This window comes from Somniosus microcephalus, chromosome 4, assembly GCF_052327205.1.
Source record: "Somniosus microcephalus isolate GS21.2 chromosome 4, FLI_Smic_1.0, whole genome shotgun sequence".
Classification (NCBI taxonomy): domain Eukaryota; kingdom Metazoa; phylum Chordata; class Chondrichthyes; order Squaliformes; family Somniosidae; genus Somniosus; species Somniosus microcephalus.
Window position 1 is genome coordinate 283202222 of NC_140990.1, and position 27252 is coordinate 283229473.

Here is a 27252-nt window from a genome sequence, read left to right on the forward strand (position 1 = left end):
TTATAAAATTAAGATTGATAGAGGATCTGAAATTCAATATTTTTAAATGTTCCCAATGTTGTCAGTAGGGTTAGATATTGGTGCCAATACACTACATGAAAATTAAACTTTTAAGCTGCTACACTTTAGTGCTCTGCCAATACATTTCTCAAGTGATACTCAATCTTCTCTGTTCTCATGAAAAGAGCTCTAGTTTCTCCACTCTACTCATAACTAAAGTCTCTCATCTTACGTATCATACAATAAGTCTCTTCTGCACCAGTGTAGTGCTGAGGGAGTGCTGCACGGTCGGAGGTGCCATCTTTCGGAGGAGATGTTAAATTGAGATCCTGTTTGCCCTCTCAGGTGGGCATAAAAGATCCCACCGCACGATTATCATAGAATCATAGAATGGTTACAGCAGAGAAGGAGGCCATTCGGCCTGTCGAGCCTGTGCCAGCTCTCTGCAAGAACACTTCAGCTAATCCCACTCCTCCGCCCTTTCCCCGTAGCCCTGCAATTTTTTTCTTCAATTCCCTTTTGAAAGCTACGATTGAATCTGCCTCCACCACTCAGGCAGTGTATTCCAGATCCTAACCACTCTCTGCGTAAAAAAGTTTTTCCTCATGTCGCCTTTGGTTCTTTTGCCAATCACCTAACATCTGTGTCATCTGGTTCTCGACCCTTCCGCCAATGGGAACAGTTTCTCACTATCTACACCCCTCATGATTTTGAACACCTCTATCAAATCTCCTCTCAACCTTTCTCTGCTCTAAAGGAGAACAACCCCAGCTTCTCTAGTCTATCCACGTAACTGAAGTCCCTCATCCCTGGAATCATTCTTGTAAATCTTTTCTGCACCCTCTCTAAGGCCTTCACATCCTTCCTAAAGTGCGGTGCCCAGAATTGGACACTATACTCCAGTTGAGGCCGAACCAGTGTTTTATACAGGTTCATCATAACTTCCTAGCTTTTGTACTCTATGCCTCTCTTTATGAAGCCCAGGATCCCATATGCTTTTTTAACTGCTTTCTCAACCTGCCCTGTCACCTTCAATGATTTGTGCACATATATCCCCAGGTCTCTCTGTTCCTGCACCCCCTTTAGGATTGTTCCCTTTAGTTTATATTGCCTCTCCTCGTTCTTCCTACCAAAATGTATCACACTGCACTTTTCTGCATTAAATTTCATCTGCCATGTGTCCGCCCATTTCACCAGCCTGTCTATGTCTTCTTGAAGTCTATCACAATTCTCCTCACTGTTCACTATACTTCTAAGTTTTGTGTCAGCTTCAAATTTTGAAATAGTCCTCCTGTACACCCAAGTCCAAGTCATTAATATATATCAAGAAAAGCAGTGGTCCTAGTACCGACCCCTGGGGAACACCATTGTATACCTTCCTCCAGTCCAAAAAACAACTTTCCACCACTTCTCTGTTTCCTGTCACTTAACCAATTTCGTATCCATGCTGCCTCTGTCCCTTTTATTCCATGGGCTTCAACTTTGCTGGCAAGCCTATTATGTGGCACTTTATCAAACACCTTTTGGAAGTCCATGTACACCACATCAACCGCATTGCCCTCATCAACCCTCTCTGTTATCTCATTAAAAAACTCAATCAAGTTAGTTAAACACAATTTGCCTTTAACAAATCTATGCTGGCTTTCCTTAATTAATCCACACTTGTCCAAGTGACTGTTAACTTTGTCCCTGATTATCGTTTCTAAAAGCTTCCCCACTACTGAGGTTAAACTGACTGGCCTGTAGTTGCTGGGTTTATCCTTACACCCTTTTTTGAACAAGGGTGTAACATTTGCAATGCTCCAGGCCTCTGGCACCACCCCCATATCTAAGGAGGATTGGAAGATTATGGCCAGTACCTTCGCGATTTCCTCCTTAACTTCCCTCAGCATCCTAGGATGCATCCCCTCGGGTCCTGGTGACTTATCAACTTTAAATACAGACAGCCTTTCAATACAGACAGCCTTTCTAGTACCTCCTCTATCAATTCTCATCTCATCCAGTGTCTCCACTACTTCCTCTTTCACTATAACTTTAGCAGCATCTTCTTCCTTGGTGAAGACAGTTGCAAAGTACTCATTTAGTACCTCAGCCATGCCCTCTGCCTCAATGCGTAGGTCTCCTTTTTTGGTCCCTAAATCGGCCCCACCCCTCCTTTTACTACCCATTTATTATTTATATGCCTATAAAAGACTTTTGGATTCCCTTTTATGTTAGCTGCCAATCTATTCTCATACTCTCTCTTTGTCCCTCTTACTTTCTATAGTCAGCCTGATTCTCACTGGTATTCTCACCCCGATAGCTGTTTTACATGCTCTTTTTCTGCTTCATCTTACTCTCTATCCCTTTCATCTTCCAGGGAGCTCTGGTTTTAGCTGCCCTACTTTTCCCCCTCGTGGGAATGTACCTCGACTGTACCCAAACCATCTCCTCTTTAAAGACACCCCATTGTTTGATTACTGTTTTGCCTGCCAATCTTTGATTCCAGTCTACCTGGGCCAAATCTACCTTCCTCCAATTAAGTAATTTTATTCTAGATTGCTCCCTGTCCTTTTCCATAGCTAACCTAAACCTTATGATACTATGATCACTGTTCCCTAAATGTTCCCCTACTGACACTTGCTCCACTTGACCCACCTCATTCCCTATTCAAAGAAGAACAGGCAAGTCCTCCCAATGTCCTGGTCAACATTTATCCTTCAAGCAAAATCACTTAAAAAACAGATCATCTGGTCATTTATCTCACTGTTGTTTGTGGGGCCTTGCAGTGCGCAAACTGACCACTGCATTTACCAACAGTGACAACTTTATTGGCGGTGAAGTGTTTTAGGACATCCTGAGGTTATGTAGGGTGCTAGTTAAATGCAAGTTCATTCTTTCTTTCTTTATAGCATGCAACTTCAAGTAAATATGATAGAGTTGTTCAAAATTATGAGGTGGTCTTGAAAAGTAACTAGCGAAGAACAATTGTTACTGGCCAGTAAATCAATAACTAGAGGCATAAATTTAAGCTCGTCATCCAAAAAATAAGAGTGCGATTAGGATAAGAAAATAGGCAGAGAATGTCTTCTCAGAAAGAGTGGTGGAAACAGAATCCATAACAACATTTAAAAAGAATGCGAATAAATATTTGAAAAAAATAATCATTTCAAAATGGCATGAAGAAAGGGCGGGGGAATGTAACTAAGTGGAAAGCTCCTTTAGAGAGCCAGTGAAGGCACGATGGGCGGAACATCCTTCTGTGGTATAAATTTTTGATTCAAGTTCCTACAGTTACATTCTTTGAGCAATGTTAGCATATTTAAGAAAATATTTGATCTGTATAAAACATGAATATTTAATAACCTACACGAAACCACAACTGCCATTTCTCGCAAACAGTTTTTATGAACAACACATTTCTTCTGCAGTTCCACATAGAACACAACCCATACTTAAAGGGGTACAGAGAAATTCATGTTAGAAAATCCTAAATATTAGAACACAGTGGTGGCAAATATGGCAGGACACTGAAATATATTGGAATTTCTAAGCTATGAACTCTTCGGCTTCATGTCAATTCCAATATAATTTCCACAAGACAGACTTTCTAAACTTTACCAGAAAATAAATGCTACCTGGGGGTAAATAAATACTACCTGCAATAGCTGCCTCCATTCCATTCATAAAATCCACTCAGTAGTAAGAAAGCTCAATTTTTTTAATAAATCAACCGTATGCACTACAAAGTGTGATAACTATCTGATGAGGAATGAAAAGACAGTAACTCAATCATGTAATTTTGTTGGTATATGTAAAGTGCTTGGGCTTTACTAACATGGTCTAGATCACTGACGCCATGTGATGAAATTTAATAACTGCTGTTGTATTGTTTGAAATCATATAGCAGACTATGAGGTTTTTTTACACTCCTAAATTTAACTACATTCTAGATTGTTAGGGCACTGAAGCAGATCAGTCAACAAGCTACATTAGTTTATATCACAACTGTGGACTGATTGTGTATAGATGTTCCTGTGGGGGAATAGATGTTTTTTGTGGAGGATAATTTTAAAATCCTTTAGGTTTATGAAACAATTTTGCATTTAAATCACACATTCTCAACAACATCCCAAAGCAAGTCATACAACAAAATGAATTACTTCTGCAGTCATTATTATGTAGGTAAATGCACCAGCCATTTTGCATGCAGTCTGAACCCACAAATAAGAGCTGAGTGACCAGTTATTTTTTGTTGGTGTTGGGTGAGAGGGGAATGTTGGCCAGGAAACCTCATTACTCTTCTTCAAAATTACCAGGAGATCCTTAATGCCCACCTGAATAGGCAGGTTTGGTTTGACATTTCATCTGAAGGATAGCACCTCTGATAATGAAGCACTGCTTCAGGACTGCACTGGAGTTTCAGGTTAGATTATGAGCTATGGTTGGGCTGCCATCACTTGGAGGTTTACTTCTCGATAGTCTACGGGGTCCCCATCACCAAACCTCCCTATAAAACCACCAGCTGCAGCACAATCTTTGCTCTTGCGGTATATGGTGTCGACAGAGCCTTGCGATCTCTTCTTCGGCAATCCCTCGGAACTGAGGATGACTGGCTTCCACATTAAAAATGAGCTCGCAGGTGATGATTAGTCCAATACGGGACCTACAGCCTCTGTCACAGGTGGGGCAGACGGTGGGTGGGGTGCGCTCCTTGCGCTTGGCTTCCGCTTGCTCCCGGCAAAGAGACTTGAGGTGCTCGGTGCCCTCCTGGATGCTTCTCCTCCACTTTGTGCGGTCTTGGGCCAGGGCTTGAGATCTGTATGACATCCTGTAACATGCCTGCAGTATATTTTCTAGTACTACAGTGAGTGATTAATAAAACAATGCAAGTTTGAACAGTGTCGGTTGGATCCAGTCCGAAGCAGAGTTCTCTCTATCGGGACTGAGTGCTGTAGAAAATTTGGTGGCACAGGTGTGAAATAACCCCCGCGGCGTTCAGTAGCTTTGATGTCTGAGTAAATGGAACCGTCTCGCCTCAATGGTAAACGGCACACAAGATACATCGGAGCACATTCATTTAACCCTGGTCGAGGCACCTGAACAGTTTTAATGGTATCAGTAGTAAAAAAAAAGTTTCCTTCGTTAAAAATGAGTGTACGCCGCTGCCAAGCCTCCGGCCCACTGCCCTCACCGCACCTAAAACCTCTCCTGCTGGATCCCAGCAGCACTGTAGGCCACACGCAGCGCAGCCTGCTTCCGCCAAATAACTTCAACCAGGCCCCTTACCCGAGTCCAATCGATCCGGCCGCTCTCTGATCCCGCAACGGGAAGGCATCCGCTTTAACCGGGTCTGTCCAGGCCGCTCTTTTTCTTCCTCCTCCTCCTCCAACCGCCGCCGCTACTGTCTGCCGGACCGCATCGTTCCCCAAACACCGAGCACAAACACAGAGGCGCGTGCCCCCACCAGCGTGCGGGGGTTGTGTGCGCGCGCACTCCCGATAGACGCACGGGTTCGGGAGAGATCGCGTGCGCGTCCTTGTTAGGCAGGTTGGGGTGGAATAGAGGACGTGGCCAACCATTCAGCCCCTCCAGCTTGTTCCGCCATTCAGTGAGGTCATGGCTGATCTGTATCCTAACTCCATTCTGACCAAAGGTCGTCGACCTGAAACATTAACTCTTTTTCTCTCCCTGCAGATGCTGCCTGACCTGGTGAGTATAACTTGACTGAATTTTTTGATGGGGTAACAGAGAGGGTTGATGAGGGCAATGCAGTTAACGTGGTGTACATGGACTTCCAAATGGCGTTTGATAAAGTGCCACATCATAGGCTTGCCAGCAAAGTTGAAGCCCATGGAATAAAAGGGACAGGGGCAGCATAGATACGAAATTGGCTAAGTGACAGGAAACAGAATAGCAGTGAATGGTTGTTTATTGGACTAGAGGAAGGTATACGGTGGTGAGTACTAGTGTGGTATCTTGAGGTGGCCATAGATGGAGACAGACACAGGTTAACTCCGTAACATGGTTTAATCAACACTTGCACATAAAAGCTTCTGCCATGAGGCAGCAAAAACAAAGAGTACCACAGTACAGATCAGACTTAACTCAGGAGACCAATTGCCACAGCACCACCTGGTGGATCAGGTTACTCATAACCTCCCAGGTTACTACACTCCTCCCCCCTTAAGATTGCCGTATGCAATTCTTAAACAATAACCCTTACTAGGTACTACGTTTTAATTAACCAGTATGCTATAACCATGGTTAACCCCTGACTAATTTAACAGGTTTGTATAAGTCTTTCTGGTTGCTTGCGAATCCTTTGTGAACGTCTTAATTCCACTTGTGGTGGATTCTCAGATTCATTCGCACTTGAGATTGGAGTTGTCTCTGATGTTGGTTTTACTCTGTCCCGCTGTGACCTGGCAGTACCAGTGTCCACTGGCACCTTATAAGTCGTGCTGGGTCCTGGAACAGCCTCCTCTACTGCCCTTTGTTCCATCTGAGGCAGTTCCCCCTGCTGCCGGCTGAAAAGCTGATCCACATGCCGACGAACCCCTCGACCATCCCCTAGCAACACGGAGTTGTTTCCAGGTCCTGTAATGTCCTGGATTAGTCCTGGTATCCATTTAGGTCCATAGCCGAAGTTCCGGGTGTACACAGAGTCCCCTATGGCGAAATGGCGAGCTTTCGTATGTTTGTCATGGTACGTTTTTTGGTTTGTCTGTTTTGTCTCAACCTTGCTTTTGAGATCTGGGTGTATCAGGTCTAACGTGCACCGCAACTTTCTCCCCATCATCAACTCAGCCGGAGAAAGCCCCGTGGTAGCTTGGGGTGTTATACGATAACTAAACAAGGCTCTATTGAGCTTGGTCTCCAGGGTGTCACCTGAGCTTTTCCTCATGAGCTCCTTAAAAGTCTGCATGGCTCGCTCGGCTAACCCATTTGAGGCTGGGTGATATGGAGCCGAGGTGACGTGTGATTCCACTCCTTACCATGAATTCTTTGCTCTCTTCACTAACAAAACACTGTGCATTGTCGGATACAATCATTTCTGGAATACCATGCGTACTGAAGCTGTTCCTGAGACAATTCAGTGTGGCATCAGTCGTTGCAGAGCTCACTGGATAAACGTCAATCCACTTTGAGTGAGCATCTACCAGCACCAAAGACATTTTGCCCCTAAAAGGTCCCGCATAGTCTATGTGAATTCTCCTCCAGGGTTTGCTGGGCCACTCCCAGGGATGGAGTGGTGCCCCGGCAGGTGCTTTCCTCTGTTCCTGACATATAGTGCATGACTTTACCTTTGACTCAATTTCAGCATCCAAGTTAGGCCACCACAGGTAGCTCCTAGCCAGTCCTTTCATTCTAGTCATTCCTGGGTGCGATTGATGCAACTGTTCCATCAAAGTAGAGCGTCCCCACTCTGGGACTATGATGCGTGCTCCCCATAGCACACATCCATCTTGGACACTGAGCTCGTGCTGTCTCTGTCTGTACGGCGCGAACTCCGGTCCCTCACGGTGATCTGGCCAGCCTTTCAACACATACTCACGGACCCTTGACAGAACGGGGTCCTTGGCTGTCCAGCCCTGGATTTGCGCTGAAGTCATCAGGGGACTGATCTCCTGATCCAGCATCAGGACGTGCTCCTCAGGGGAAGTACTGCGAGGAGATTTTGAGAGGGACAGGCGGCTAAGAGCATCAGCGTTCCCGTTTTCCTTGCCGGCTCTGTACGTGATCACATATTCATAGGCTCTTAGTATTACTGCCCATCTCATTATTCTCTGTGATGCCATTTGAGGCACCGCTTTCATCTCATTCAGTAAGCTAATAAGAGGCTTGTGGTCAGTACTGATTACAAACTTCCTCCCATATATGTACTTATGAAATTTCTTTACTCCAAATATAATGGCTAACCCCTCTTTCTCAAGCTGTGAATAGTTCTTTTCCGCAGCTGTGAGCGTGCGTGAAACAAACCCGATGGGCCTTTCCGCTCCATCTGGCATGCGGTGGGCCAACACTGCCCCCACTCCATAGGGTGATGCGTCGCAGGACATTATCAGCTCCTCCTTCTCGTCGTAATGCACTAACACCCTGCTGGACTGAAGTAGCTCCTTTGGCTGCTGAAACGCTTTCGCTTGCTCTGGCCCCCAACGCCATGGCTCCTCCTTTCTCAGCAGTTTGTGCAGGGGTGCCAGCAGCATCGATAAGTTTGGAAGAAACCAGTTATAATAATTCAGGAGCCCTAGATAGGCTTTCAGTTCAGTCACTGAGGTGGGTGCAGGTGCATCCTGCACTGCCCGCATTTTCCCTGGTAATGGATGGAGGCCTGTGGCATCCACTCGATGTCCCAGGAATGTAACTTCCTTCTCCATGAAACTACACTTACTCCGTTTCAGGCGTAGCCCCGCCTCTTCCAGCCGCTGTAGCACTTTGTCCAGTGTTTTTAAGTGATCCTGATCATCACTTCCTGTTAGCAGAATATCATCTAAGTACACGGCCACCTTTGGAATGCCCTGCAGAATGCCCTCCATAGTCCGTTGGAATATTGCTGGGCTAGAACTGACACCAAATGGTAACCTGGCATACGTGAACAGCCCCTTGTGCGTGTTCACCGTGACAAACTTTTTTGATTCTTCATCTAGCAATATCTGCTGATACGCATGACTCATGTCCAGTTTGCTGAATCTTTCTCCCCCAGCGAGCGATGTTAACATGTCCTCCATTCTCGGAATGGGGTACTGTTCCAGTGATGATACTCTGTTCACTGTTAACTTATAGTCACCACACACCCTTACGTTACCGTCGGGCTTCAATACCGGGACTATTGGTGCCGCCCAGTCTGAAAATTTCACTGGATCTGTTACTTTGTCCTTTAGCAGGCGATCTAGTTCCGCCTCAACCTTGGTTTTCATTGCAAAAGGTACCGACCTTGGTTTAAAGAAACGAGGCGTGGCATCACTGGCTACATGAATCTTGGCTGTGGCTCCCCTTAAGGTGCCCAGTTCATCCTTGAACACTAACTCATGCTTCATCAGCACTTCTTGCAGTGCCTCTGTACTGTCCTCCATTTTATTCATTGCCTGCCAGTCCACACTCAACTCACTGATCCACCCTCGCCCTAACAGGTTTGGCCCTGACCCTGCTACCACTACCACCGTAAGCTCTTTGGTGACTCCTTTGTGTTCCACTTGTACTTCGGCCGCCCCTAAAATGTCCACCTTCTGTCCTGTGTAGGTTTTGAGACTAATGGGGCATGTACCTAGCTCTGGTACTTTTGCTTCCCCCCATAGCTTGGCGTACTCAGTCTGCGACATTATGGTTACACTACATCCGGTGTCAATCTCAAACTTTACTTGACCTCCGTTCACTATCAAATACTGAGTGAGAGGGGGTACGTTGGGCCTTGAAGTGTCTATACTGTATATAGTGAAAACCTCCTCACTAGACTCACTAGACTCTTCCTCCTCTTGTATGTAATTTGCCTGCTTTGTGTACTTCTCCCTCCCCCCTTTAGCATGCTTTGCCCCTTTAGCACTGCGTCTCTCACTCACTGCCCTTTTACAGACTTTCTTTAAGTGCCCTATTTTTCCACAATTGTGGCACTTTGCCTTTGCAAACCTGCAGTCCTTTGCATAATGGCTCGTCCCGCCACATCGGTAGCAATCCCCAACCCCGACTGGTGGACTTTTCACGCCAGCTTCCATCTTGAAAACAGCTCCTCCCACTGGTTTACTCCATTTCTCCTTGCTCATACTGTTTACGTCCTTAATGTCCTTGTTAGCCGTCTCCATGGCTTGTGCTTTTTTAAGTGCCGTCTCAAACGTTAATCCTTCTTCTGACAGCAACCTTTGCTGTATACTGTCGTCGTTAACTCCGCATACTAGTCTGTCCCTTAACATGACTGTGAGCGTATTTCCAAAATTACAGTCCTGTGCGAGCTTCCGAAGCTCCTCCACATACTCAGTAACGCTTTCTTCCGGCCTCCTAATCCTCAAATTGAATTTCCATCTCTGTACTATTTCACTAGGTTTCGGATTGAAATGATTCTTTAGTAGGCTCACCAACTCGTCAAAAGATTTTTCTCCTGGCCACTCCGGGCTCAGCAGATTCCTCATCCGTGTATAGGTTTGCACTCCCACACAACTCAGTAAAATGGCCCTTTTCTTTTCAGCGCTGTCCACCTCGTTTGCCATAAAGAAATGGCTCAGTATTTCACAATACTCCTCCCAAGACTGCGACTTGCTGTCAAAAGGTGCCACGGAGCCTACCGTTCCTGCCATCCTTGAAGTCCGGTCACTTCAGCCAAAAAATCAAACTCCGTTTCGACTCCTGCGGCCTAGCCTCGTGCTTTTCCGACTAGTTTGCTAACCAACCCGAGCACCTCTTCCGAATACTCCCTAACTATGACTGATCCACCAAAACTTTTCCGTCCTTTATTCTCGTCGCCATATGTGGTATCTTAAGGTGGCCATAGATGGAGACAGACACAGGTTAACTCCATAACATGGTTTAATCAACACTTGCACATAAAGCTTCTGCCATGAGGCAGCAAAAACAAAGAGTACAACCAGTACAAATCAGACTTAACTCAGGAGACCAATTGCCACAGCACCACCTGGTGGATCAGGTTACTAATAACCTCCCAGGTTACTACAACTAGGACCACTGCTTTTCTTGATATATATTAATGACTTAGACTTGGGTGCACAGGGCACAATTTCAAAGTTTGCAGATGACACAAAACTTAGAACTATACGAACAGTGAGGAGGATAGTGACAAGACGTCAAGAAGACATAGACAGGCTGGTGGAATGGGCGGACCCATGGCAGATGAAATATAACGCAGAGAATTGTGAAGTGATACATTTTGGTAGGAAGAACGAGAAGAGGCAATACGAACTAAAGGGTACAATTCTAAAGGGGGGGTGCATGAACAGAGAGACCTTGGAGTATATGTGCACAAATCTTTGAATGTGGCAGGGCAGGTTGAGAAAGCAGTTAAAAAGCATATGGGATCCTGGGCTTCATAAATAGGGGCATAGAGTACAAAAGCAAGGAAACTATGATGAACCTTTATAAAATACTGGTTTGGCCTCAACTGGAGTATTGTGTCCAATTCTGGGCACCGCACTTTAGGAAGGCTGTGAAGGCCTTGGAGAGGGTGCAGAAAAGATGTACAGGAATGGTTCCAGGGATGAGGGACTTCAGTTATGTGGATAGACTGGAGAAGCTGGGGTTGTTCTCTTTAGAGCAGAGAAGGTTGAGAGGAGATTTGATAGAGGTATTCAAAATCATGAGGGGTCTAGACAGAGTGGATAGAGAGAAACTGTTCCCATTGGCGGAAGGGTCATGAACCAGAGGACACAGACTTAAGGTGATTGGCAGAAGAACCAAAGGCGACATGAGGAAAAACTTTTTTACGCAGCAAGTGGTTAGGATCTGGAATGCACTGCCTGAAAGGGTGGTGGAGGCAGATTCAATTGAATAAGTACCTTAAGGAAAATAAATTGCAGGTATGGGGAAAGGGCAGAGGAGTGGGACTAGCTGGAGTGTTCTTGCAGAGAGTCGGTATGGGCTTGATGGGCTGAATGACCTCCTTCTGTGCTGTAACCATTTTATGATTCTATTTCCAGCATTTTCTGTTTTTATCTCTTAACTCCATTTACCCACCTTGGCTCCATATCTCTTAATACCCTTGCCTAACAAAAATAATGGGGAGACCATGAAAACCAATGCTGGTTGATATAAAAACAGAAAATGCTAGAAATATTCAGCAGGTCAGGCAGCATCTGCGGAGAGAGAAACAGAATAAATGTTTCAGTACCTCTCGTCACTGATTGATAATCCGTGTTTAGAATTAAGGATGTCCTAATTATAAACTATAGGGGGTGCCCGGCGTTGCCAGGGCAATTTTGGGCAGCGCGGTCTCCCTGCCCGTGTCTGTCCCCTCTCTCTCTCCCTCCCTCTTCCCCCTCTCCTCTCCCTCCCTCCCGTCCCTCCCCCTCTCTCTGTCACTCCCACCCGTCTCCCTGCGTAGTGCGTCAGGCCCGGTGCCATTGTGATACCGGCAGTGCGGGGCCTAGCGGTTGAGGGCCGGCCGGGATCTTGGGCGGAGACGGAGCCGAGCTGAGCTCCCCAGGGGATCGCGCGGTTGACGGCCGGCAGCTAGAGCTCGCCCGCCCGTTGCGTGTTTCGGGCCTAGCGCTTGAGGCCCGGCCGGGCTCTGGGGCCGAGACTGACCCCAGCTGAGCTCCCCCGCGAATTGCGCGGTTGACGGCCGGCCACTGCCGATGACCCGCCCGCTGTGTGGAAACTCACCTGCCGCTCCCGGAGTCGCAATGTGGGGGTTTGTTTGGCTGGTGCTGTCCCTGTGGGGATGAAAAAAATGGCGGCGAAGTTTAGGGACCGATTGTTGAACCATCAGGTCACTGAACTGTAGGATTGGTGAAGCAGCACGTCACTCAACGCTAATGAGAGGTCGGATTGGTCAACCGCTAATGAGTGGATTTTTGAGGATTTTTGAACGATTTCTGCATAGTGTCCGAACAATTTTTGTCTGAGCAAAAAGAAAAAACACCTATGAGAGTCCCCTAATGATAAGCTTTCTTTGATATAACATATGTGTGGGTACGCTCTATAACTTTTGATTGTATAGCCGGACAGACAGAAAGACGGAAAGACAGACGGAAAGAGAGATGGACCATTTTTTATCTATATATATAAATCGGTACATCTGTCTGTCTGTCTGTCATTCTGTCTGTCTGTCTGTCATTCTGTCTGTCATCGCCTGTGCGTCTGTCGGGCTATGCGCTCGAAAGTTACAGGGCGTACCTACGCGCGCGTTACCTCCAAAGAAAGCTTACGCTTCCGAGACGGTTTTAAGCGTATTTACGTTTTGGCCGGGCTAAAATCGTGCCTGTGGTATCCCAAAAACCTTCAACGTTCCGCTCATTAGCATCTCATTATCCGCTCATTAGCGACAGAGTGACCTCGAGCTCGACCAATCGTACGCCGGGTTGCTGGCGTGTGCCGCCGGGCCAATCGGTGCGTGTGTGGCCGGGCCTTATCATTCTGAACCGAGGTGAGTCGCCGCCATCTTGATTCCAAACTTTTCCTTTTTCCCGCTTTCTGCGTCTTAAAAAAAAACGTTGCTTTTAAAACACATATTGTTTTAAAAAAAAATGATTTAGAAAGTAATTAACTTATCTAATCTCATTAATTTTCCTACCTTTCCCCGTTTTTCCAGGTAGGCCTCGAAGCCTCGGCTTCTCCTTCGCACCCACGCCCGAGCTAGGCACCTCCCGGCCCCACTCGAAGGCTGGAGGGCCGAGCCTCAGCCCAGCGCCGCTAGGGTGTGCGCGCAGCAGGAGCTGAGACGCGGCGTCTCTCTCTGGCTCGGCCGGGGGCGGGGCTTGCTGAGCGTCCAGCGTTACCCTGGCAACCGAGGCCGCCGGCCGTCTCGCACAGCCGCAATCGGCGGTCTTCACCTTGGGGGGGGGCCGCGACCCTCGGGGGGGGGGGGCCGCGACCCTCGGGGGGGAGGCCGCGCGCGCAGCAGGAGCAGCTGAGACGCGGCGTCTCTCTGGCTCGGCCGGGGGGCGGGGCTTGGTCAGCGTCACGGTTACCCTGGCAACCGGGCCCGCCGGCCGAGCCAGAGAGAGACGCCGCGTCTCAGCTCCTGCTGCGCGCGCAATCGGCGGTCTTCACCTTGTGGGGGGGGGGCCGCGACACGGCGGGGGGGCGCGACCCTCGGGGGGGCCGCGACCCTCGGGGGGGCCCCCGCCCTCTCTCCCCCCCCCGCCCTCCCTTCCCCCTCGCCCCCCCTCCCCCCGCCCTCCCTTCCCCCCCTTTTCCCCCCCCGCCCTCCCCCCTCCCTTCCCCCCTCCCTTCCCCCCCCGCCCTCCCTTCCCCCCTGCCCTCCCTTCCCCCCCCGCCCTCCCTTCCCCCCTCCCTTCCCCACCCGCCCTCCCTTCCCCCCCGCCCTCCCCCCTCCCCTCCCCCCCGCCCTCCCTTCCCCGCCCTCCCCTCACCCCCTCCCCACCCCCCTCCCCTCCCCTCCCCCCTCCCCTCCCTCTCTTCCCCCCAGTCGCTCTCTCTCTTCCCCCCCAGTCGCTCTCTCTCTTCCCCCCAGTCGCTCTCTCTCTTCCCCCCCAGTCGCTCTCTCTCTCTCTTCCAACAACAACATGCCCTCGAAAAAGCCTCGGCACCGCCGGGCACTTCAGCTAGTCTATATATATAAATAAATCGGTACATCTGTCTGTCTGTCATTCTGTCTGTCTGTCTGTCATTCTGTCTTGTCATCGCCTGTGCGTCTGTCGGGCTATGCGCTCGAAAGTTACAGGGCGTACCTACGCGCGCGTTACCTCCAAAGAAAGCTTACGCTTCCGAGACGGATTTAAGCGTATTTACGTTTCGGCCGGGCTAAAATCGCGCCCGCGGTATCCCAAAAACCTTCAACGTTCCGCTCATTAGCGTCTCATTATCCGCTCATTAGCGACAGAGTGACCTCGAGCTCGACCAATCGTACGCCGGGTTGCTGGCGTGTGCCGCCGGGCCAATCGGTGCGTGTGTGGCCGGGTCTTATCGTTCTGAACCGAGGTGAGTCGCCGCCATCTTGATTCCAAACTTTTCCTTTCTTTTTCCCGCTTTCTGCGTCTTAAAAAAAAAACGTTGCTTTTAAAACACATATTTTTTTTAAAAATGATTTAGAAAGTAATTAACTTATCTAATCTCATTAATTTTCCTACCTTTCCCCGTTTTTCCAGGTAGGCCTAGAAGCCTCGGCGTCTCCTCCGCACCCACGCCCAAGCTAGGCACCTCCCGGCCCCACTCGAAGGCTGGAGGGCCGAGCCTCAGCCCAGCGCCGCTAGGGTGCGCGTGCAGCAGGAGCTGAGATGCGGCGTCTCTCTCTGGCTCGGCCAGGGGGTGGGGCTTGCTGAGCGTCGACGGTTACCCTGGCAACCGGCCCCGCCGGCCGTCTCGCGCAGCCGCAATCGGCGGTCTTCACCTCGGGGGGGGGGGGGGGCCCGCGACCCTCGGGGGGGGGGTGGCCGCGCGCGCAGCAGGAGCAGCTGAGACGCGGCATCTCTCTCTCTGGCTCGGCCGGGGGGCGGGGCTTGGTCAGCGTCACGGTTACCCTGGCAACCGGGCCCGCCGGCCGAGCCAGAGAGAGACGCCGCGTCTCAGCTCCTGCTGCGCACGCAATCGGCGGCCTTCACCTCGGGGGGCGGGGGGGTCGCGACACTCGGGGGGGGTGGCGCGACACTTGGGGGGGGGGGGGTGGCGCGACCCTCGGGGGGGGCCGCGACCCTCGGGGGGGGGCCCCCGCCCTCCCTCCCATCCCTCCCCCCTCCCCCCCGCCCTCCCTTCCCCCCCTGCCCTCCCTTCCCCCCTCCCTTCCCTCCCCCCTCCCTTCCCCCCTCCCTTCCCCCCTCCCTTCCCCCCCCGCCCGCCCTCCCTTCCCCCCCTCCCTTCCCCCCCTCCCCCCCCTCCCCCCTCCCTCCCCCCTCTCTTCCCCCCAGTCTCTCTTCCCCCCCAGTCACTCTCTCTCTTCCCCCCAGTCGCTCTCTCTCTTCCCCCCCAGCCGCTCTCTCTCTCTCTTCCAACAACAACATTCCCTCGAAAAAGCCTTGGCACCGCCGGGCACTTCAGCTAGTATATATATATATAGATAGATAGATAGATAAGTACATGGTGTCATTTTCTAATTTTAAATATTTTGTTTTGTAATGTTTGAACAATGAATGATATTTTTTCAGTTATAAAAATAAACCATGCTGCATCCGTGCCAAACTAGTAAACTAGCATAAGCCAGCCAACAGCTTAAAAAAAACTGACATTGTGCTGTGCGTGCCAACCTTCAGTGCTGACAGGCATTGTAATGGGAGCCAGGCAGGCAGTGTGTCAGCTTTCTCTGATGAAAATTAGCGCAGACTGGGTCCCATAACCCTCAGTCCCACTCGTGACCAATCCGACTGCTATCACAGCAGATCGAGTCCCTCTTCTCTCATTGCCACTCCCAGCACTGATGGCAGGAATTGCGGACTTTACGGGGTCAATTTTAATTCGGGTGCGGGGAATTGTCGGGTTCCCGAATTTGGTGTTTCCCACACGAATCTAAATGGGTCTGTGAGATTGATGCAATTTTAACTCAATTGGCCAATTGATTTCCAACGTGTGGGAAGCCTTGGCAATTGAGTATTTCCAGTCAGAAAGTCGCAGAATATGACGCCATCATTGCTGCTGCTTTTAAGGTCCACAGCAAGCCTTGCTTCTTCTGCAGGCTTCCAAACTTCACCATTGAGATGGCACAGAAGCCTGCAGGAGCAACGACCAGCGGGAGGGCAAGAGCTGCCCCCAAATTTGATGAGGCATCACGCCAGGCATTGCTGGATGGTGCTAGGGCCCACAGGGAGGTCCTGTTCCCTTCTTCAGGAAGGAAGAGGCCTCCCAGTCAGACCAAGGCTGTGTGGCTACAGGTGGCTGGTGAAGTCAACTCCTTGGGGCTCACATGGCGCACCTGGATGCAGTGCAGGAAAAGATTCCATGACCTTCATCGCACTGGAAAAGTAAGTACTGTATGAAGTTTCCATCACCCTCAATCTGATCCCCATTGCCTTTCCTCACCAGCACTCAGCTTTAGCAATCTCTTCTTCCACATCCCACTAGACACTCACATCCATGCACCCTTACCCATTCCCTCTCTCTCTATGCTCATAATCACAGAACTATTCCACCATGCAGCCCTCACACTCCCTCTCACTCTGATGCTTTGAACACAACTTACAACACACAGGGAGGACCCTTGGTCTTGCAACCGCACTCCATCTTTGTCTCCTTCTACGTATGTATTCTATGCAATCTCTGCACTCACTCCTTCATTCTCACTCAACCTCCAATTGTCTCCCTCATTGCAGGAAAAGAGAGCTCACAACAGGAGAGAGCAAGCCAGGATAGGAGGAGGGCCGCCCTCATTAGCCCAGCTCACAACCTGGGAGGAAGGCGTCCTGGAGAATGTCGGGGCTGACATAGATGCGGAAGTTGGGGAAGGAGAGAGAGGTGCATCCCCGCAAGCTGGTGACAGAATAGTTTTCCATCTCTCTCATTGGCATTGCATGAGTCGCTGATAATGATTCTGAAGCTACATCATATGGACTTATGATCATCTGCAAAATGCAATGTGCATGTAACCTTGGCATCACATCTCTAACTTTTTATAGAAACATAGAAGATAGGAGCAGGAGTAGGTCATTCGGCCCCTTGAGCCTGCTCTGCCATTCAATGAGATCATGGCTGATCATCCAAATTCAGTACCCTGTCCCTGCCTTCTCCCCATATCCCTTAATCGCTTTAGCCTTAAGAAATATATCCAACTCCTTCTTGAATATATTTAATGAACTGGCCTCCACCGCCCTCTGTGGCAGAGAATTCCACAGGTTCACCACTCTCTGGGTGAAGAAATTCCTCCTCATCTCAGTCCTAAATGGCTTACCCCTTATCCTTCGACTGTGACCCCTCGTTCTGGACTCCCCGGCCATCGGGAACATCCTTCCAGCATCTAGTCTGTCCAGTCCTGACAGAATTTTATAGGTTTCGATGAGATCGCCTCTCAATTTTCTAAACTCCAGTGAGTACAAGCCCAATCGACACAATCTCTCCTCATACATCATTCCTGCCATCCCAGGTATCAGCCTGGTGGATCTTCGCTGCACTCCTTCCATGGCAAGAACATCCTCAGATAAGGCGACCAAAACTGCACACAATACTCAAGGTGCGGTCTCACCAAGGCCCTGTACAACTGCAGCAAGACATCCTTGTTCCTGTACTCGAATCCTCTTGCTACGAAGGCCAACATACCATTTGCCTTCTTAACCGCCTGCTGCACCTGCATGCTTACCTTCAGCGACTGGTGCACAAGAACACCCAGGTCTCTTTGCACTTCCCCTTCTCCCAATCTATTGCCATTCAAATAATAATCTGCCTTCCTGTTTTTGCCACCAAAGTGGATAACCTCACATTTATCCACATTAAAGTGCATTTGCCATGTTTCTGCCCAATCACCCAACCTGTCCAAATCATACTGGAGTTTCACGACATCCTCCTCACAGCATACCCTCCCACCCAGCTTTGTGTCGTCTGCAAATTTGGAGATACTACATCCAATTCCCTCGTCCAGATCATTACTATATATTGTGAACAGCTGGGGTCCTAGGACCGATCCTTGCGGTACCCCACTAGTCACTGCCTGCCACTCGGAAAATGACCCGTTTATTCCAACTCTTTGCTTTCTATCTGCCAACCAGTTCTCTATCCAAGTCAATACCTTGCCCCCAATCCCATGTGCCTTAATTTTGCAAGCTAATCTCTTATGCGGGACCTTATCAAAAGTCTTCTGAAAGTCCAAATACACCACATCCACTGGTTCTCCCTTATTTATTTTACCAGTTACATCCTCAAAAAATTCCAGTGGATTAGTCGAGCACGATTTACCTTTTGTAAATCCAGGTTGACTTTGTCCGATCCTGTCACTGCTTTCCAAGTGCTCTGCTATTACATCTTTTATAATGGACTCTAGCATTTTCCCCACTACCGATGTCAGGCTTACCAGTCTATAATTCCCTGCTTTTTCTCTACCACCTTTTTTGAATAGTGGGGTAACATTAGCTACCCTCCAATCCATGGGTACTGTTCCAGAGTCTATCAAGTTCTGGACGATGACCAGCAATGCATCTACTATCTCCAGGGCCACTTCCATAAGTGCCCTAGGATGTAGATTATCAGGCCTTGGGGATTTATCGGCCTTCAATCCTGTCAACTTCCCCAACACCATTTCCCTACAAATACTGATTTCTTTCAGTTCCTCCTTCTCATTAGTCCCTATGTTCCCCGACATCTCTGGGAGGTTATTTGTGTCCTCCTTTGTGAAGACAGAACCAAAATATGTATTTAATTGGTCTGCCATTTCTTTGTTCCCCATTATAAATTCCCCTGATTCTGACTGTAAGGGACCTATGCTTGACTTCACCAATCTTTTTCTCTTCACATATCTATAAAAGCTTTTACAGTCAGTTTTTACGTTCCCTGCAAGTTTACTTTCATAATCTATTTTCGCCCTCTTAATTAATCCCTTTGTCCTCCTTTGCTGAATCTTAAACTGCTCCCAATCCTCAGGTTTGCTGCTTTTTTTGGCCAATTTATATGTCCTCTCTTTGGATCTTATGTTATCCCTAATTTCCCTTGTTAGCCACGGTTGAGTCACCTTTTTTGATTTATTTTTATGCCAAACTGGGATAAACAAATTCTGTAGTTCATCCATGCGATCTTTGAATGTTTGCCATTGCCTATCCACCGTCAACCCTTTGAGTGACATTACCCAATCAATCCTACCCAACTCGCGTCTCATACCATCATAGTTCCCTTTGTTTAAATTCAGGACCTTAGTCTCTGAGTCAACTACTTCACTCTCCATCTTAATGAAGAATTCTATCGTATTATGATCGCTCCGACCCAAGGGGCCTCGCACAACAAGATTGCTTTCCTTTCTCATTGCATAATACCCAGTCTAAGATGGCCTGATCCCTAGTTGGTTCCTCGACATATTGGTCCAGGAAACCATCCCGTATACACTCCAGGAATTCCTGCTCCACAGTATTGTTACTAATTTGGTTAGCCCAATCTATATGTAGATTAAAGTCACCCATGATGACTGCTGTGCCCTTATTGCACACTTCTCTAATTTCCCTTTTAATGCCAACCCCAACCTCTGCATTACTGTTTGGGGGTCTATACACCACTCCCACTAATGTGTTCTGCCCTTTGGTATTTCTCAGTTCTACCCATACAGATTCCACATCATCAGAGCATCCTTGACTCCCCCACAGGACCATCGAGAGCCCCCGTCCCCAGTGTGCAGGAGGAAGAGCCTGAGATGCCAGACTCCTCAGAGGAATCTGCAACCTCTAAGGGCGCAGCGTCATCAGAAATAAGTGCACCCAGCACCAGCGCAGACACTCACACCTTGGTTGTGCCTTCAGGACATAGAGTAGAGTTGTCACCTGGTGTATCACAGCTCACAAGTGAGCATCAGCAGATTGTGGAGACAGGGACAGCAGTGGAGAGTCCTCGTCGGAGGGCGCAGGACTCTCCCAGCTCAGCTCAGCTGCATGTCAACCCTCTGCCTCTGGGTCCATCCGTAAGATCAGAGGTGATGGAACTCCAGGCACAGATGCAGGAGTCTCTGGCAGGTTTTGTCTCTAGGGTCGCTGCGAGTGTGGAGCGAATGGAGGAGTCCATAGCGAACATGAGCAGAGCCTTTGTGGAGTCATTGGCGCATGAACGCATCAACACGGAAGGATGGCTACCTACGTGGAAATGATTGCTGCCTCCGTGGTAAGGCTGGCTACGGGAGAGGAGAGGAGGGCTACGGCCATGGAGGAGGTTAGTCGCCAGGGTATGGAAAACATGGTGAGTGTTCAGAATAGAATGACATCTCTTGAGGAGCGATGGGCATCTATTGAACAGAGAAACCAGACCTTCATGGAAGTCCTTCTGAGTAGGACTGCCATTGCAGATACGGGTCCCCATGGCCCCCCTGATGTGCAGCAAGGTGCTCTCAAGCCACTTGCAGGCACTGAGGGGGACCTGACCCATGAGAGGGAGGTTGGTGGCAGACCTCAAGGAAGTGGGGGCTCCTCCCTTAAGCGCTCACACTTCCATGCCACTGCAGAGCCCTCGGTCAGAGCCCCGCCGGAGTCCACACCCAACTGAGATAGACGTCTCAACTCCTGCACAGCCGCAGGAGCAGCAGACTGCTGACGAGCCCTCACAGGCTCGCCACCCCAGAGGACGCCCACCAATTAGGTGTCGAGACAGGAGCAGCAGGAAAGTGAGCAAGGGGCCTCCACATCTGCTGAAGCCACAGGGGAACCACTACGTAGGAGCACGCGTAAGAGGAAAATAAAGCACAAATAGTCACAAGGGTAGTCACTTGGGTGAAATGTTGTGTATTCTGTAAAAACGCCATCAGTTGTTTGATTTGCATAAAAATTCTGATGGCAACTTCTGCAGTTGTGGCATGTGTCATTTCGCGAATGGGGCTGGAGGTCCTCTAATGCCAAGAAGGGAAGGAAAAAAAGGCCTCCCATGCTTCTGGTAGATGCCTCAGTTGAGGAAGTGCTGAGTGAGGCTGGCGAGAGGGGTTTTGCAGGAGGTCACACTGGAGAAGTGTGTGAGGCTCCAACCTTCCACAGGTGTGGTTAAGCCTGGTAAAAGTTGCCCCAGGCCTGAAACAACAAAGTCCTGCCACCTGCAAATGATGGCTGATCAAATCTCCTCTTTAATGGTTGACCTGCAGCTGATAGTCAGCAAGCCAATAGTGCTCACGCCAGGTTTCACAGGCGTGATCCCCACCAGGCGTGTTTTATGTGGGAAAAGGGTTAAACAGGCAAGGGCCTGTTAAAATGGGATTATAAAGGCCAATGAGTGCTGTTTAAGGGCCCTAAAGACCAGTCACACCTGTTGCAGGCGGGACTGATTCGGGACCATCAGACACGCCTGGGTTAAAATGGCTAGGTGTCGGGAACTAGGCGGGGGGGGGGTCCCGACCCCCATGTTTTGCAATTTTAACCCCCCACACGCCTCAAAGCCCGCCTAACGGCTGAGTTAAAGTCGAGCCCTACATGTTGTAGACAGGAACTCTGGTGGTGATACTGGGGGACTTTAATTACCCAAATATTGATTGGGATAATGTTAGGGTAAAGGGAAAGGAGGGAGAGGAATTTCTGAAATGTGTTCAGGAAAATTTCCTTGACCAGTATGTTCTTGGCCCAACTAGGAAGGAAACATTGCTGGATCAGGTGCTGGGGAATGAGGTGGGCCAGGTCGACCAAATGTCTGTGGGAGAACACTTGGGTACGAGTGATCATTGTATCATAAGATTTAGATTAGCAATGGAGAGGAGCAAGGAACAATCTAGAGTGGAACTTCTAAATTGGAATAGGGTTAACTTCAATGGGATGCAAAAGGATCTAGCCAGGGTAAAATGGAACCAAAGACTGACAGGAAAAACTGTAACAGAACAATGGGTGATCTTTAAGGAGGAGATGTTCCAAGTACAGGCTAGGTACATTCCAACAAGAGGGAAGAGTAAAGGAACCAAAGCAAGGGTTCCTTGGATGACAAGGGAGATTGAGAAGATGATGAAACAAGAAAAGAGGGTGTATGATGAATGTCAGGTGAATTCTTCAAGGGAGAACCTGACCAAATACAATAAGTTGAGAAAGGAAGTGAAGATGAAAATAAGATTGGCAAAGAGAGAATATGAGAGTAGAATGGGGGTTAACATAAAAAGGAACCCAAAAATCTTCTACTGGCATGTAAACAGTAAGCGGGTGCTAAGAGCTGGGGTGGGGCCTATTAGGGACAAAGAAGATACATAGATACATAGAAGATAGGAGCAGGAGTAGGCCATTCGGCCCTTCGTGCCTGCTCCGCCAAGATGATATATGCTTAGAGGTGCAGGGCAAGGCTAGAATACTCAATGAATACTTTGTATCGGTGTTTACTAAGGAGGTGGATGCTGACAAAATATCGGTAGAAGTGGAAAAGGTAGAAGCAATGGAAGGGGTGAAAATTGATAGACAGGATGTACTAGAAAGACTGGGTATGCTTGGAGTGGATAAGTCACCTGATCCAGATGGCTTGCATCCCAGGTTGCTAAGAGAATTGGGGGAGGAGATAGCAGAAGGACTTGCTATAATTTTCAAATCTTCCCTAGATGCGGGGGAGGTTCCTCAGGATTGGAAAGTGGCACATGTGACACCATTGTTCAAGAAAGGGTGTAAGGACAATCCCAGTAACTACAGGCCGGTCAGTTTAACATCAGGTGTGGGTAAAGTTTTAGAAACAATAATCAAGGAAAAAATTAACAGGCACTTGGAGAGGTTTAAGCTAATTAAGGAGAGCCAACACAGATTTGTAAAAGGCAGATCGTGTTTGATTAATTGAATTTTTTGATGAAGTAACGGGGAAGATTGATGAAGGGAATGCAATGAATGTTGTCTACATGGATTTTAGGAAGGCGTTTGACAAAGAACCACATAGAAGGCTGGTTAATAAAATTGAGGCTCATGGAATAGGTGGGTCAATGGCAGCTTGGATAAGGAATTGGCTTAAGGACAGAAAACAGCGAGTTGTGGTAAGTGGCTGTTTTTCAGACTGGAGGATGGTCGACAGTGGTATTCCCCAAGGGTCAGTGCTGGGGCCACTGCTTTTTTTGATATATATAAATGACCTGGATATTGGAATACAGAGTAGAATTTCTAAATTTGCTGATGACACCAAACTTGGGGTGTGGCAAACAGTGAGGATGATACCAATCGACTGCAACAGGACATAGAAAGGCTAGCAGAATGGGCAGACAAATGGCAGATGGAATTTAATACAGAGAAGTGTGAGGTGATACATTTTGGCAGAAGGAACAGGGAGATGCAATATACACTTAATGGCACAGTTTTAAAGAGTGTGCAGGGACAGAGGAACCTGGGAGTTAATGTGCATAGGTCCCTGAAGGTGGTGGGACATATTGAGAGAGTGGTTAGCAAAGCATATGGGATCTTGGGCTTCATAAATAGAGGTATTGAGTACAAAAGTAGAGAAGTTATGCTGAACCTTCATAAAGCGCTGGTTAGGCCACAACTGGAGTATTGCGTCCAGTTCTCGTCACCACACTTTAGGAAGAATGTGAAGGCACTTGAGAGGGTGCAGAGGAGATTTACCAGAATGGTTCCGGGAATGTGGGATCTTAGCTACAAGGACAGGTTGGATTTGTCTTCATTAGAGCAAAGAAGGTTGAGGGGTGATTTGATAGAGGTGTACAAGATTATGATGGTTTGGATAGGCTAGACAGGGTAAGGCTGTTCCCACTAGTTGATAGTACAAGGACTAGAGGACACAGATTTAAGGTTTTGGGCAAGAGATACAGGGGGGACGTGAGGGAAAACATTTTTACGCAGCGAGTGGTGAGGACCTGGAACTTGCTGCCAAAGGAAGTGGTGGAAGCGGAGGAAGCGGAGACACTCAATGTTTTCAAGGGGAGACTGGATAGGCACTTGAGGGAAATAAACTTGCAGGGCTACGGGGATAGAGCGGGGGAATGGGACTGACTGGATTGCTCTACAGAGAGCCGGCGTGGACTCTCAATGGGCCGAATGGCCTCCTTCTGTGCCGTTATGACTCTATGACTATGACTATGACTCTGATTCTTACAAGAACGGAGTTCTCACCTAGAGTTTGAAAAGGATGCCCTGGAGTTTCTTACTGGGCGCAACCGGAAAATTGGAACCAAAATGATGCCCAAAGCTGCACCTATTTTGCTGATGTTGAATTGTGCCCAAGTATCCTCACAATCTAACGAGAAAACATCCAAATATAGAAATAGATGTGAATCCACGTGATATCCGAGTGTGGTTGAAACGTAATTGGAATAAAGCCAATGGGGCCTCAGGGCGCTATGATCCTATAAAAGTTGAAAAAATCCTTCAGAATGAAGCTGGAGAGTGCAAAATAAGCAGCAAAGAGCTCTCTGTCCTGTAGATTTTTAAATTAATTCATTTCAATTGCTCTGTGGAGTCTGAATTGCCTCAAATTCACTTCTCACAGGTGACAACTACTGAATCACAGGAGAAGGCTGCCAGAAAGAGGGTTTTCAATTTTGCTGCTGGAGACCTTGAGGCCGTCTTGGATGAGCTAGAAGAGAGGTGCGATCAGCTGATCAGTTTCCCAACATCCCAGCCCTCAACTGCGGTCAGGATGCGGACTGAGGTTGCAGAGCCACTGAGTGCCGCATCAATCGTGCCCAGGATGGAGAAGCAGTGCTGAAAGAAGTTGAACAACTTGACTATAGCAGGGAAGGTAACAAACTCATAATGCCATAACTGTCTCCCATGTCGTATGTGGTCACCATACTCAGGCAAAACTTTCTGATTAGTGACCCGTTGTTGAGACCACCCACCGCCCTGATAGATGCAGACCACTGACTTTTTTCAATTGCTCCACAGGTGATGCTACCGCGGCAAGTGCCAATCCAGCAATTGACTACTGTTTTGGAATATCCAGTAGATCCCCTGTCATGGGCAATGATGGAGAAGTCAGGCCCACCAACTTGATGGAGGCTCAAACTTCAGCTCTTAAGGCTTTGGGAGACAGACTGGAGTGCATGATGAATCACGGTTTTCAGGATCTAGCTGAGGCCTTGCAGGATCTCATGGCTGCCATCGTTCCATCCATCAGGGTGCTGGCTGGGAGCCGTACCTCGGCTTGTGTGGATCAATTGGTTGACGCTTCCACCTCTATGGGTGGCAGCACCATCCTGGGCTCCTGCCTTACAGCAGCAGGCACATTGCCAGCTGCACAAGGCAGCTCAGGATTTCAGTCCTGCGATGCAAGTGGCAGCATCCCTGTTCCAGGAGCAGATGGAACCACAGGCCCACTACTCATCAAACTGGCATCCCACCCAACTTTCCGACCCATCCACAGTAACTGGTAGACAGTGCATGGCGGCAGCTGGCCGAAGAGCTCGTCTGGGCACAGGGGCCAAGCGAGGTGCCTTGAGGGAGTAGTGGAAATTTTAAGCCTGTCTCCACGACCTCCTTTTTCCTCCTTTGTTGTCAAGGGGGGGAAGCTGTCAGGCTGGAAGATATCTACTGTCTTGCTGTTTCTGATCTTAAAAAAGATACAGGTTTGAAAATGTTAAGTATTTATTTTTTTGAAAATTATCAAAATTTTGCACAAAATAATCAAAATGGTTACATTGTTTGAACTCAGGTTTACAGCTGTTCAAACATTTGATCTTGTTTATAAGTTATATTTTTGCAAATGCTTTTTCAAATTTCTAAACAGCATTTTAGATTTAAAATAAACACTTTTGTTATTTAAATGTAATAATAGAAGATATTTTGAAAAATATAAGAAGTTAAATTTTTTTAGAGATGTTCTATTTGTTGTTAACAATTTGCACTTTAACATTTTTGTAATAAAATGTTATTTGAATTTGAAGAGAGCTGTGTCTGAGACTTCTTCTGGTTGCGACTGCTGTGGGTGAGGGGCACAGTGGGTGCACGCCTTTGCCACAAGCTACTCTCCGACAGCCCTGCTTGGGCGTATTGTATTTTTGTGCGTAACTTATTACGCACAAAATTCTGCAATCTTTTAAGCTACCAATTTTTTTTGCGCTCAGATTGCACACCTTTCTGGTCGCAAATGTAAGGAAACTCCAGGCTGATATATTTGCACTATGCATGGAGAGGTAAACAGGGTTATTCCTGCCCCCCTCGCAACCCCTCATTTTCACTTCATACAGTGCCAGTTCTATTTCATCATTTATTAAACAGAGGGTTCGATTATTGTGCCGCTCTTTTCCTCGGTTTTCAGCCACATTTGTTGTGTCAATCGCTCAGATGTGCCAGCCAATTTTGTTACCCAAATGGCTTTTGGAAAGGCTGAAATATACATAAAAAATATTAGAATCCTTTGTAAATGCTCCCAACATTTTTGTCCCCGTATGTGGCTATTTACTTTTAGGTGATTGTATCCCTTTATTTTTATCCATCACTCCACTCAATCCGGCGAGCTCCCAACACCAGGCCGAATATGGGTTGGGAGCGCACCCGCATTAAGTAAGTGAAAGTGACCCCCTACCCCCAAAACCAGGTGGCGTCAGCACATCAATGGCTGGGCAAGTGCTAATAATGCCCCAATCCAACTAACGCCTGATCAGAGGTCCAATTTAAAAATCTGCACTTGTGCCTCTTAATAGGGCTGGACTGGGGCTTTGTACAAGTTCGTTATCATTTACTGAGGCTTTTGCTCTTTTTGATGGGTACAATTAAAGGTATGTTGCCTCTGACTATATACCCTAAGATACCTCCTCGTGGGACTGCTCCTGGGCCAGGCCAAAGTGGCCATTAACTGGTCCAGGCAGCGGGTGGTTGAGGGGGTCGTTCAGCCCGACTGCCTGCCTCTCTTCCACGGTCACATTCGCGCCCGGGTGGCCCTGGAGATGGAGCGCGCGGTGTCCGCCGGCACACTCGAGGTCTTCCGCGACCGGTGGGCGCCGTGGGGACTGGAGTGCATCATCACTCCCGGCAACCAAATTTTAATTTAAGTTATTAATGTTTTTTTGTTAAGATACAGTTTATTGTTTGCACAAAAGAGTACACCCTAAGATACTGTTTGGAACTCTTGGCTATAGGGATTCTTTTGATTCTG

At 48.3% G+C, this 27252-nt stretch overlaps 1 protein-coding gene and 1 long non-coding RNA gene across 5 annotated transcripts in view; one reads left to right on the forward strand and one right to left on the reverse strand.

Annotated features, from left to right (window-relative positions):
• Positions 1-5437, reverse strand: part of insig2 (insulin induced gene 2) — a 36740-nt gene extending 31303 nt beyond the window's left edge. For 3 of the 4 annotated variants that reach the window (XR_015078202.1, XM_085986557.1, XM_085986556.1), the window contains exon 1: positions 5269-5422. Coding sequence is in view for 1 of the 4 variants with exons in the window: in XM_085986558.1 (XP_085842684.1) it covers positions 5269-5317 (49 nt within the window). In the remaining 3 variants the exon portion in view is untranslated. Of the gene's footprint in view, positions 1-5268 lie in introns of all 4 variants that reach the window. The other variant, XM_085986558.1, reaches the window with a different exon arrangement.
• Positions 5438-5480: 43 nt separating this feature from the next.
• Positions 5481-26034, forward strand: LOC147120517 (uncharacterized). The gene is made up of 3 exons (XR_015078203.1): positions 5481-5691; positions 24646-24897; positions 25044-26034. It is a non-coding gene; the product is annotated as an uncharacterized LOC147120517 (long non-coding RNA).
• The last annotated feature ends 1218 nt before the right edge of the window (positions 26035-27252 follow it).